Source organism: Terrapene carolina, unplaced genomic scaffold, assembly GCF_002925995.2.
Source record: "Terrapene carolina triunguis isolate 2854851 unplaced genomic scaffold, T_m_triunguis-2.0 Scaffold112, whole genome shotgun sequence".
In the NCBI taxonomy this organism is placed as follows: Eukaryota; Metazoa; Chordata; order Testudines; family Emydidae; genus Terrapene; species Terrapene triunguis.
In genome coordinates, this window is record NW_020664463.1 from 12,983,030 (window position 1) to 12,996,718 (window position 13,689).

At 42.5% G+C, this 13,689-nt stretch overlaps 1 protein-coding gene across 2 annotated transcripts in view; it reads left to right on the top strand.

Annotated features, from left to right (window-relative positions):
• Window positions 1-7,052: 7,052 nt before the first annotated feature.
• Window positions 7,053-13,689, top strand: part of NUP50 (nucleoporin 50) — a 30,520-nt gene continuing 23,883 nt past the window's right edge. The window contains exons 1-2 of one of the 2 annotated variants that reach the window (XM_024204418.2): window positions 7,053-7,415; window positions 12,341-12,419. In XM_024204418.2, the coding sequence (XP_024060186.1) occupies window positions 12,351-12,419 (69 nt within the window). In that variant the 5' untranslated portion in view covers window positions 7,053-7,415; window positions 12,341-12,350. The remainder of the gene's footprint in view (window positions 7,416-12,340; window positions 12,420-13,689) is intronic. The other variant, XM_024204414.2, reaches the window with a different exon arrangement.

Consider the following 13,689-nt stretch of genomic DNA (forward strand, 5'->3'; position numbering starts at 1 on the left):
CATACCGGGCCTCTGATACAAGGGCTTATGTTTCAGGGCCTCATCTTACCACAGGAAGTACTGACTGTACCAGAATCTAGTGCTTTTTCAAAAAATGTAACAGTTGTCAGTCCAGTAAGTAGGATAGTAGTTAACCCCCAGACATGGCTTTGTGGTTGAAAACCGGATTTTGGAAAAAGAAAACAAGAACAAATAATCAAACTAGTGACGGTGAGATCAGTGAAAAGTTCAAAATTGAACATGAGAGTACAGCAAGCGAACATACATCTGCAAAGGAAATTTTGAGTGCAGACTCGTGTTTACTGGGAACCAGTACGAGTACAGGTAATGAAAATACCCTGAAATGCCGAAAACTGGTAAGACAATACCACTCAAGCTATATTAATTTAGGCTTCACCTTGACTGGTGAACAAGATGAACCAAGGCCTCAATGTGTGTTATGCTACGCAGTGCTGGCTAACAAAAGCTTGAAGCCTGCAAATCTCCGGCATCATTTGGAGACAAATCATGCTGCTTTCAAAGATAAACCTCCTGAATTTTTTCAGCGCAAACTGAATGAGTTGAAACAAGGGAAAGTAACTATGTTTGCTCATGCGACAGTAAATTTAAAGGCCCCGGAAGTTTCATTTCATAAAAGCCTTCGAATTGCCAAAGCGGGGAAGCCTCACACTATTGGGGAAGAAATTATTCTGCCTGCAGCTAAAGAACTTACATTTATAATGTGTGGAGAGAAGACGGCAAAGCAGTTAGATTGTGTGCCTCTTTCAAATGACACAGTGTTACGCAGAATTCAAGATATGGCAACTAATGATAAAGACATTCTCGTGAAACGTGTGAACAACAGTAGGTATTTTGCACTGCAATTGGATGAGATGACTGATATCACTGACGTTGCAAATCTTCTTGCATACATCAGGTATGAGTGGGAAGGGAAAGTACTGGGAGATATTTTGTTTTGTCGTTCAGTGACAAGAAGAAGAACAACTGCCGAACAACTTTTCCAGTTACTAGATGAGTTTGTGAAGGAACACCGTATTGATTGGCAATGTTGTGTTGAAGTATGTACTGATGGTGCACGAGCAATGGCGGGAAGACACAGTGGGGTAATGGCTCGTATCTGCGAAGTGGCACATAATGCCACATGAGTGCACTGTAGCATTCATCGAGAGGCACTAGCTGCCAAGAAAATGCCAGTGGAAATGAAGGGTGTTTTGGACTCTGCTGTGAAAACTGCTAATTTAGTAAAAGCTAGACCTATGAATTCTCGAATTTTTAGTATACTGTGCAATGAAATGGGTAGTGCTCATGTACAACTTCTTCTTCATACCTGACCTAAGGCTAAAGCTGACAAACATTACACACAACTTCCCTGAACTTTGCTCACAAACATAGGCACATCCATCACATTAGAAAGGTAAGACTCTGGATATTAAAATATGAGTTATGTGCTTTTATTTGTAGAACAAAAATATGTTAATTATTATTAAAGGTTTTTTTTACAATAGTTAGCTAACGACACAAACAACATTTGGAAAGATCATTAAGTGGTCCGCCAAGACCTTCAGCAATTTTCAAGTGGTCCATGAAAAAAAAATGTTTGAGAACCACTGGGCTAGTGTCTATTATTCCCTTAAAGGAATAATGACTTAATATATTTTGAATGTCTAGTAAAGGGCTGGGCAGTAAAAAAAAAACAAACATTTTTTGTGGAAAGTTCGGGACTAGGAGTGTGTTGGAGCCACCCTGCAGTGTAAACAAGGCTGGTGACAACCAGGATGTGACTGGCAGGCTGCAGTTACACAAACACATCTGGGAGTGACCTGCATGCTGGTGGCTGGTTAGGAGCAGTCCAAATTGGAGGCTATAACAGCAAGGCATTGCAAGGCACCCCAGGTTACAGGGCAGGGATGACACAATCATCCCCAGCGGCCTGGATTGTACCCTGGTATGTCACTGAGTATGCTTATAAAATTTGCAGAAGACACCAAGATGGAAGAGGTTGCAAGCACTTTGGAATACAGGTTTAGAATTCAAAACAACCTTGACAAATTGGAGAATTGGTCTGAATTCAACCAGATGAAATTCAATAGTGCAAAGTATTTCACTTACGAAGGCAAAATCAAATGCATAACTATAAAATGGGGAATAACTGGCTAGCTGGTAGTACTACTGAAAAGGATCTGGGGGTTATAGGTGGATCATAAATTGCATGAGTCAACAATGTGATACTGCTTTGAAAAGGCTAATATTCTGGGGTGTGTTAACAGGAACGTTGTATGTAAGACATGGGAGGTAATTGTCCCACTCTACTTGGCACTGGTGTGTCCAATTCTGGATGCCATGCTTTAGAAAAGGTATGGACATATTGGAGAGAGTCTAGAGGAGAGCAACAAAAATTATAAAAGGTTTATAAAATCTGACCTCTGAGGAAAGGTTAAAAAAATTGGGCATGTTTAGTCTTGAGAAAAGAAGACTGAGTGTGTGTGACTCTGTATGGAATATGGGTGACCATTTATATTATTGATACCAATATTACAAAATTGCAATGAATCTTACAAGATATGCCACGTAAGGTATCAATGGAAAAGTTATGATTTGCCAAATATAATAATTATGTTTATATGTATGTATCATCTTTGTCTTGTGAGTTATAAATATTTGTGATATACTGATATCTCAAACTTGTGCTGTGTTTCTGCGTGACACCCCCAGACAGGTTGGCATAAGTACTATCCAGCCTGCTTAATGGCCTATCAAGGGCAATCACCTGTACAACGAACCCATTGAGAGAAGCCGGGGCCACACCTATGAGTCAGCAGGACATGTAGGGACATGCCTGTGGACAGAGAACTCCAAGTGCTTTTCCATACCCCTGTGCTGTGAGCTTGCATTGCGGACAAAGAAGGTACAAGCCACATGGCAAAGGATATAAAAGGCAGCTGCATCTTCTCCATTTTATCTTCAATCCTGCTTCTTACCTCTGGAATAACTTCTCTACAAACTGAAGCTTTGAACAAAGGGCTAACAGACCCATCCAAACTTTGGATGTGTTCCAGAGAGACTCAGCAAGCCAGCAAACTCACCAATGCTGCTAAGAACCTGATATATGGACTCTGAAGTCATATGTATATATCTGATTGCTTTGACCATTTAACAACTCTCTTCTCTTTCTTTTATAATAAAACCTTTAGTTTTAGATACTCAAGGATTGGCTGGCACTGTAGTATTTTGGGGGTAAAATTCAAACTAATATTGATCCAGTAATGTGGCTGGCCCTTTGGGGATCAGAAGAACATTTTGTATAGTGAGTAAAGTTTTAAATAACTCCTCCCCTTACTGGGGCTATTTGCTGATTGGGAGCCAGAGAACTGGAATGCAATACATGTTATACATTTATTTTTTAGATTCTTGATAACCAGCATGGGAGTAGGGAAGCACAGTTTGTGGCTGGTTGGTGAATCTAACTATAATGTTAACCACCAGTTTTGAGAGAATCTGCTCACCTTTCGCAGCCTGCCCTGACCTTGGCATTTTCAGATTAGGCACCTCGGGTCACAGGGGAGACTTGATAATAGTCTTCAAATATGTCAAGGGCTGTTTTAAAGTGGACAGTATTCAATTGTTTTCCATGTCCTCTGAAGGTACAAGAAATAATGGGCTCAATCTGTAGCAAAGGAGATTTAGGTTAGATAGTAGGAAAAACTTTCTAACTATAAAGGCAGTTAAGTCCTGAATAGGCTTCTAAGGGCATTCCATAACCTCCCATTACTGGAGGATTTCAGAACAAGTTGGACAAACACCTGCCAGAGATGGTCTAGGTTTACTTGGTCCTGTCACAGTGCAGGGGGGTGGAATAACTTCTCAAGGTCCTGTCCAGCCCTACATTTCTATGATTCTATGCCACAGTTTAACTCGTCTTAAGTTTGAACTATATTCTTTAACTCTTTTTCATTCACACAATATTATTTGTTATATATGTTATTTAGTAACCGTACAAAAATTGGTGCAACTCAACTGAAAAGTGTCATTGAGGAACATCTCTCTTAGTACCAATTCCAAATAAATAGATAAATAAATTAAATAAATACATAAACACATTTCAGTCATCTCCTTGGTTACAATACATTCATTATCCACAATTATACCATGGCATCAAGTTAAGAGCACAATGCATCTTTGATCCTGTTTCCCTGACCAGTTGGGGCACTTTTCAGAGGTACCCTCTCCAGCTCTCTCAGAAAGTCTCTCTACCTCCCTCCTTCCACCCACCAGTGAGGTTCCCTCCCTTGCTCTCACAGATGTTATGAAAAACAGAGCAAGCACTTATCACAGAAGACATATATTACTTAGCAGTCTCCAGTCTTGTCATGAGGCACCTCCAACTTTTTTTTCAGTATTCCAGTGTACACTCTACTGTCATTCTGCAGCTACTTGGAGTATAGTTGAATATCTCCTTTCTCTTGTCCAAATGCCCTTTAAAAGGCTTCATAAGCCAGGGAAGCAAAGGGTAAGCTAGGTCTCGCAGAATGACAGGAGGAATCATAACTCTATTAATGTCCATAGCGGACTGGGGAGCAAAAATTCCCTTGACTCATTCCAGAAAAAAGGCCTAAATTTCTAAAGATCACCTTACATTAATATTGGTGAACTTTCCTTGGCAATCAGCCAGGCCTTGCAGCACCATGGAGAAATATCCCTTCCTGTTGATATAGTCTTTAGACTGATGTGGGGGCAAAGAATAGGCAAAGACAGCCATCAATAGTTCCTTTACAGTGTGGAACCCCGCAAAAACCCCAAACCCACAATCAGTAATTTCCTGTGCATTGCCAAGCTTTATGACTCCGTACAGCAGCACCCTCTGAATAGCATCACAAATTTCCGTATCACCAGTGACACTGGTACTTTCAGTAAAATGTAGTTCATAGTTAGTATACATTTTTATTTTTTCAAAAGCGTAAATACTAAAGATTCTCTAGAAAAACGCAAATCCCTGGTTATGACAAAAGCCCTCCTGGACAGGTCCTCGGTAGGCTCTGTCCCCTTCAGGATGGTAGGGAGTCAGAAGTTGCATGGTTCTAGCAGATGCTAATCAGCCCTAGGCAGAGGTGAAAGTAAGCCGGTCCGGTCCGGTATGCTGTACCGGACCAGCTTCCCCAGACGGCGATTTAAAGGGCACAGATGACAGCAGATGTTGAGATTGAAAAAGCTAAAGCTTTACCACCATTAAAAGGCACATTGTCACATGTCAAAATACACAGCACGCATGTCCTTAAAATCAAACTCTAATAAGTTCTCAAATTCAAGCAGCATTTTTCTTACTTTGTCCAGCTGTAAATTTTGATTATTCTCAATGGAATTGTTTTTTCATACAGTGAAATGGATGTTTACCAACATTTTATTGATACAAATATAATTCCTGCCCCCCTCCCCCCCCAACCTATCTATACTACAGTGTCGGACCTGGATTAACCCCTCTGGAGTTACTCTGGCTCTGCATCTGGCACACCCTGAGTGTAATATTTGACAAAGAAAATGGAGAGCCCTAGGCAGTGCAGTAAATGGGCCAGGGTTGGACAGGTCAGTCAGAGAAAGAGCTCTGTAAACAAATGCTCCTTGCCTTGATCTAACCTGGATTGAGGTGGTGGAGCAGTTAGTCACCTGTGGCTATGGGCGGGCAGGGCTGACGCAGCTGCCATTAGCAGGGCATGCTGGTACCTGGACACCTATAGCTGACATCCTATTCCCACAATAACACACCCTGGTGACTGAACTCAGTCAGGGGCCACCCATAGAGGCAACCCTCTGAACAACCCTCCCTTGGTGCTTGCAGGGTTGGGCATAGCTCTGCCTGTCACAGGACGTGAGAGAGACCAGGTGGGGGAGGCAAAATCTTTTATTGGACCAACTTCTGTTGGAGAGAGACAAGCACTGGGCCTGCACAGAGCTCTTTTCTCACCCCTTATTATCAGTACTACTAAGGCGTCCGCACACCCCCTGCTGCTGCCACCACCCTCCTCTTCCCTCAGACACTAGGGCAATGCTTCCCAAACTTTAACAACCTGTGAACCCCTTTCACCAAAATGTCAAGTCTCACGAACCCCCTCCTAAAAATGAATATTTCCAGGGATTTTCTTTTTTACCTGAGTATAAATTATAAAACCAGTGATCTTGGAAATATAAAATTTGTTTTTATGACATGCATATTACACACTATTATTAATTATTATTTATCATTACACTATTTTTATTATATTATGAAAATGGCAACACTCTTCCAAGATCTCACTTTCGTAGCTTGTATCACTTTGAATAAGCTTGTTATAAGACAAGGCTCCTATGTTTCATTAAGAAGTATCAGATGTGAAATAGCATGAAGGTATCTAAGAAGCCAACTCAAGAGTTCCTCTTACACAAGCATTCAGGTCTTGAGCAGTTCAAGCAAACAACACGTTACAACAAAGCTTAAAACTTGTTCTTCATAATAATTTTAAAAACAATACTAGCTGCCTATTTAATTTTAAAAACAGCAAAAAATATCCACCTCCCTTTCCATTTCTTATAACGAATCTTGAAGTTTAAATCTCCTCAGTGTGATAGACATGCTTGCTTTGATCTGCTTAGTTCTTGGAAGTCCAGGGGCTCCAGCTGCTGGTCCTGTGCTGCCCGGGGTCCCTAGGGACAGCTCTGTCCGCCATTAGGGATTTTTTTCCTGAGAACCCCCTGTAACATTTTGTGAACCCCCAGGGGTTCATGAACCCCAGTTTGGGAACCACTGCACTAGGGCCAAGAGTAAAGGCTAGGAGAGGCTAAGGCGCTCTCTATATAGCACGCTGCTTGGGACACGTGACCAGAATTCGAACGACAGGCGCGAGAGCAACCCCACCCCCTCCCTTCCCCGACCGACGCAGGCCGTTAGTAGGATGAGTCAGGAGAAGCCCAGGCTATTGGCTGTCGGAGGCACGCGACCGGCATTCCAACCGTCGGGCGCGAGTCACTCTCCGGAATCTCCGCCCCCTTTTTTACCGCGTTTGCGCCGCTTGTCTGGCCTGTGCGCTGCCCGCCAGTCAGCCGGCATTTGGGCTCTGGCTGGGTGAGTGCGCATGCGCACGGGAGTCAGGGTCGCTGCGGTTACCGACGGTTTCCCGTGTGAATGATTTAATTCTGTAGCGGTGTACAAGAAAATGGCCGCGGCCGTGAGAAGCAGACTGGGGGCAAGGCCCTGATTGGAACGCAGAGGGGACTTCCTGTGTCGGGGGGTGGCGTGAGAGCGCTCGGGGCCCAGGCGCCCTGCGAACCAGACTCCGCTTCCTCCCCGCAGCCAGAGCCTCGGCCCCGCAGCGCTGCGGGAGGCGCCACCACCCGCTCCCCGCCGCCGGCCCTGCCTGACTGGAGTGGAAAGGGAAGCGGCGAGACAGGTACCGGCCCGGCGGCACTGCGCCTCCGCCCTGCGCGGCTCTTCCATCTCCCCTGCGCGGCTCGGCTTCCCGGGCCGGAGCTGCTCGCTGGGGTGGGGGGCAGAGGGAGCTCCTCATCCCCGTTGCGCCCCCCCCCTAAATCTTCTCCTCCCGTGTCTGAGGGAAGGGCTGGTCCTCCTTCCCCCCCGGAGGGTGGGGGTGGGCGGCAGGGATCGCACTTGCTGTGCACGCGGGGACGGGGTTATCTCAGCAGAGTGCTTCACCCCTTCCCCCACTCCCCCCAGGGCCTAAAACGCCCCAGTCTCAGCGGGGCTGGCTCCCACCGCGATTTGTATCAAGAGTCTCGCAATACCACTGGGAAGGGTCCTCCTCCAGAGACATGACCGGGGGAGAATCTGCTGCTATCTTTCTAGCCCTCCTGGTTGCGGAGAAACCTCTTTAAAAACTGCACCCTAGAAATGCTGAGAAACAGGAAGGCAAATAAAAAAGCCCAATTGCTTTTTTTTTTTAAAACATGATTTTTTAAGTCAAGCTGGTGGTTTTTTGAGGCCTAGCTCATGGTTTTTGACCATTTGGGGTTGGCAATGCTGCATCCTAGTAGCTTAGTTCGGATAAGGACTGAGACCGATCCCTTAGTTTTTCATTTTGGAAATACACCTCTACCCCGATATAATGCGACCTGATATAACACGAATCCAGATATAATGCGGTAAAGCAGTGCTCTGGTGGGGGCGGGGCTGCGCGCTCCGGCAGATCAAATCAAGTTCGATATAAGGCAATAAGATTTTTTGGCTCCGGAGGACAGTGTTATATTGAGGTAGAAGTGTATTTGGCTCATAACTACTTAAAAAAAGCTTCTCCACTTTAAGTCTTGAGCTTACACATGGTTGGTCACAGGCCTCTGGGTATTGATAAGTGGGACATATTAAACAAAGATTCAGTGCCCAAAAGAAGATTGGTTCTAATAACATTAACTTGCATGAATTTTACTTAATATACACATTACATTAAATACATATAATGAAACAGACTCCTAATAAACTAATTTAAACTGCAGCACTAATACTGGACTATCATTTTTTTTGCATTTAATTTTCTAGTTTGAGTCTGCTTATGCTATATTGTAGTATGTGAAATGCTAATGTTAACATTGCTGAGATAACCTTAACCTTTGCATTTCCTGATGTAATTCTAAATTTGTCTTCTCAATTTTAGATTAATAGGTTTGTGTACTTAATTTAATACGGAAGGGATAGCTATACACACCTAAAATTGGCTTTATTTTTAAAACCCAATATTTTTCTCCTGTGCGCCTCATACTGCTCTGCCTTGCTCCCACTAGAGTTTATGTGCCAAGAGCTGCATGGTTGGCCACTGTATATATACACACAGGATTTAGGGGTAGAGGTGGTCTCGTGTTTTCTAACTTGAGAAACAGCTTGTTTAGGATTTTGATATTGTTAATTAGTATTGTCTAGTGCCTAGTAGCCCTAGTTATAGACCAGAATCCCACTAGGCTACTTACTGTCTAGACATGGGGCGTGGGAGATGATGTCACTTACCTAAAGAGTTCACAATCTAAGGCCTGGTCAACACTAGAAAATTAGGTTGGTTTGATTACATTGGTCAGGGGTGGGTGGGTGTGTGTGGGGGAAATATAGTTAAGCCAACCTGAGTAGACAGCACTAGGTCGACGGAAGAATTCTTCTGTTCTGCCAATCTAGCTACTGTATTTTTGGGAGGTGGATTACCTACGCTGACAGGAGAACCCCTTCTGTTGGTATAGGTAGTGTCTCCACTAAAGCGCTGCAGCAGCACAATTGCAACAATGCCCTAAGTATAAGACAAGCAACAACAGATGGATACAGACAAACTCTGCTTTAATAGGGCATCCTTTTTTCCTGCCCCTTCATGGCTCCTTTACTGAAATGGAGGAGTTATGTAAACAAGTGGGCGATTGGAGGAGCTTGGGGCCCAGACCATTTGGCTTTTCCCCTCTTTCTTGTAGATGGAGACTGAGGGGCTTTCATGACAAACTGTCCCCTTACTCACTTTAACCAGCATACAGGCTCCAATGTGTTCTCACTAGAGAGGTGTCTCCCCTGGATTCCAGGGGAGAAGTTTCAGTTTTGTGGGCACATGGTGAACTCATTGCAGTTTCCTAAAACCCAAAGAATTTGCCTTTGTGGGTGACATACAGGGTGTTTCAGACCTAAGTTTATCACTCTTAACCTCTGATTCAGAAAGCAGCTCTTATTTTTTTTTCTTCTGCGGCAACCTGTCTCTTGCTTCTGAAGGCTCACTGGATCTGTGATATTTCTCCCCTCCCCCTTCCCCCCCTCCCCCAGCCTTTCGGTTCTTCAGAATCATTAGTAAGTACCAAGGTCCCTGAGTGGTGTGATGACTCACTGTACAGCCCAGCTTTGGGGCTTAAAAGCCATAGGGCTCAGGCCCTGTGTTACTCTTGTTATATTTGTGCTTATAATGGGGGTGGGATATGGACTACAGTCACCTATCATGTCTCAAGATGAATCTCCCCTACTCTTGTACCAAATCTTTTCTGTTACTTAATTTAGGTATTTTTTGCAAAACAGTTCATGGAGAAACAATTAACATGACACTGACAGAACTTGATTATTTGTATCTTTAGAATAATTCATACAGAAGTACCGTTTCATGGTTCACAGTAGACTGTAAACATGTATTGACTGGCTAAACCATGTAGGTCATTATGTAGGGCATGTCTATGCTACAAAATTATGTCGACCTAAGTTATGTCTGTATACAGCTGCCGCAGTAATTAAATGGCTTTTGCGTGTCCACCCTACGCTCCTTGTCCTCACCAGGAGCGCTTGTACTGACTGTATTGTCAGTGTGCGGCATTGTGGGATAGCTTCTGAAAGCCAGTAATGGTCGATGTAAGCAATATGGTCTACGCTTACACTGCCTTGACTTAACTATGTCGACACTGAGGCTCTCGTGGAGGTGGAGTTGAGTCATAATAGCAGCAATTATGTTGGCGGGAGTGAAATTTTAGAGTAGACACTTACATAGTTAGGATGGTGTAAGCTGCTTTGTGTTGACCTAACTCTGTAGTGTAGACCAGCCTATAGCGTAGACTCTGGATGTGATGTAGTAGGATAGGAATATGGTATAATTGTTTTAAGACATCAGGAAGCATCTTATTTTATTTTATTTTTTTTAATCCACTATCTACTTAGTGTTTCTTGCAGGAAGCACTAAAATTTATACCTACTGTTGAAGAGATCAAGCCCCAGTATCACCTTATCAAAAGCAAAGTAGTTTTGATGTTGGTGAATTGCAGTAGTGCATTAATTTCATTATCACTTAGCCTCACTTATTTTTGCAGGGTGAAAAGTTGACTGAAACTCTACAAAATAACATCCTGTTCCTTTTCAACATGAAAAACTTAAGAACCTTTTCTGACACTAATTGTCTTATAGAAATTAAACAAACAATTTGATTTAATTGTAGAAAGTGATCAGTTTACTATGAGGTTGAATCATTTTGAGGTATTGAAATTAAATTTGAGATTAGTAGAAAGCTCAGATATTAACCCTCTTGCAACAGTTCTCAGCCAAGATGTTGAGTTAAAGGATACTCTAAAGCTTTTCTCCAAACAAACTGCATTAAATGTATAAGTTCTTACAGGCAACATACCCAAACTTAATGATTGTTAAATCTGAGCCTTCCAATTCTACATATTTAAAATTAGTTTTAACTAACCAAGATCTTAGATCATTTAACCAATCTCAGAATTTAACTCCCCTTACATCAGTTTCAGCCCTACTAAATTAATTCCTTTTAGAAGCTGTTCTAAAGACTGGTTTAAATCTCAAAATTAACTCTCCAAATAAAATTTAATAGATTCAAACTAAAGAAGAGAATCTAGAATCAGAGTTCACTGAACTGTATTGTAATGATGCTTTTTACTTTTTTTGAAGCTTCTTGATAACTTAAGCACTGGATTGTTTACAAAAAGAAATAACTGGTATTAATATATTAAAAGTATCTTCTGAACTTGTGGTTCCATTGTTGAGGTCATATGGTATTGTAACAATGACACCTATCTCTAATATTGGCGGGGGGTGGGGAGGACAACAACCCTCCTTTCTGTATAAAAAATGCTTATATACATTTCTAAAGCATTTTTGTTTGTTTGTGGTTAAGTCTACAAACATTTTTGCCAACATACTATATGGGCAAAATAGTTAAATTTATAGCCTTGATTTATACATACATTTTCAGAACATTTTGTGCTAAATTGGAGTGCAGAAGCTTTCAGTTGTTAGATGCCTGACAAACGTTACAAGGTTCTTACATTGCCGAGATGACCAGTAAAGTGATCATTAGAGTGACAAATATGAACAGCTAATTTTCCCCCTCCCAGTACGTTTCAGAAGTCACTCAGTGTCATGCTGCCCTATACTACAGTTTGGCGTTTGAAGCAAAGTGCAAGTTTCCCAACTTCCTAAATAATGTTTCCGTAATTTGGTTTCAAAAGGGCAGCATGTTTAGTCTTGACTCGTCAGTAGTTCTTACATTTAGCCTAAAATTCTGCAGGTCTCCTACAGTATGTATTTTAGATGCAACGACACTGCTTTTTTGTATATAAGAACATGTGATTTGCAAAGCAGCATGGTCATAGTAGTAATGATTAAACAGGGTCAAATAGTAACTATTGTGCATCTTCTGTGATGTAACATGCTGTAAATTGAGGCTCCAGTGTGCATAAGTCTTCATTCAGATTTCCAATTTTACATGACTTTGGTATAAAACTTCAAATTTCCCATTGTTGTTTTTATTAATACAAATTGAAGATCATTCTAACTAACTTTTGGTTCCTTTTAAAATCAGTTTGACACTTTTAATACAAATTGCTGATTACTGAAACTCTTACACAGGTGTGGAAAAATGGCAAAGAGAATTGCAGAGAAGGAGTTGACTGACAGAAATTGGGATCAGGAGGATGAAACTGAGGAGGTAAAGGATTTTTTTGCATTTCCTAGCAAGATAATAAAATGCCTGTGACAGCCAACAGTGAGGTCTTTCCCATGAGGTATAGAACAAGTATGTGTGAGAGATGTACACTAATTCTGTAAAACTGGATAAAGCTCAAGAAATTAAAGATCAAGCTGGAAAAATTACTGAGTAATAAAAGGCCCCTGTAGAAGGGTTGACTCACCATTGGTGTGCCCTTTTGCAGCTATGCATAGCAGCTCTTTCCTCATCCAATGTCCCCTGCCAACAGCTGCTGCAGCCCAGCCATGGTCTCTCTTCTTGTGGCTCGGCCCTCCAGCCATGTCATATTTTAGTCCCACTTATTAGTTGTACTCATACCCCAGAAGAACAGTCCAGTGTCCTTAAAAAAGAGTCTTCAGCTCCCAAATGTGGGTCCCGTGGTCCTCATGTCCTTCTCCCAGGGCTCTTAGTTGTGCTTATGCCTTTCTTAGGGGAATCCTGGCCCTCCCACTACATTGGGTTCCAGTTCACAGACCCTGTAACTAGCAGGCAAAATCTGTTCCTTTTGATTCCTTGCTGCTGCTGTCCTGCTTATACTGTAGCCTGTCAGCTGGTCTCTCACTTAGTTCACCCTTCTGTCAAGGCCAGGACTCTCAGGGCTCTCCCCTGGAATCCTCCAGTAAATCCCCAACCAGAAGTATAAACTTAAACCAAATTCACGCTCCATGGACTTGACCGTTCATGTTTTTTTTATGTTTCTCTTGCTCTGTTTCTTCACTGAACACCTCAAAGAGTACACTCCCTGGAATTCCAGATCTTGCCCTTTTGTCAGGATTCCTCACCATTGGAGCCTGCTCCACCACCCAGTATTCTGTCTCTTTCCTGGTCTCCTGTCAGACTTCTCTACTTGAGAGGATCCCAACTCTCCACCTGGACTTCTTCCTTGACTCTCCCCCCCCCAGTCCTAAACAGTGACTGCAGCTGCCACCTCCTACTCCAGACTTCCTCTCTTTATACTAACTACTCAGCTCATCTCAGAGCTGGGATTTATCTTTAATTAGGGCTGGTCTGTCCTCCACGTGCAGCCAGGTCAGTTAATTGGTTTTGCAGACCCACATTTAACCCTTTCAATGCCAGGATGGGGTATATATTCTATCACAGTCCCCAAGATGTATTGAGCAATTAAGTTAATTGTTTGCTATAACTGTTGAAAAAGAAAATGAACAGTTCAGATGGCTTATTAATTTACAGCTTAAAATGAATTCATGTTGGCGTAACACACTCTCCTTTT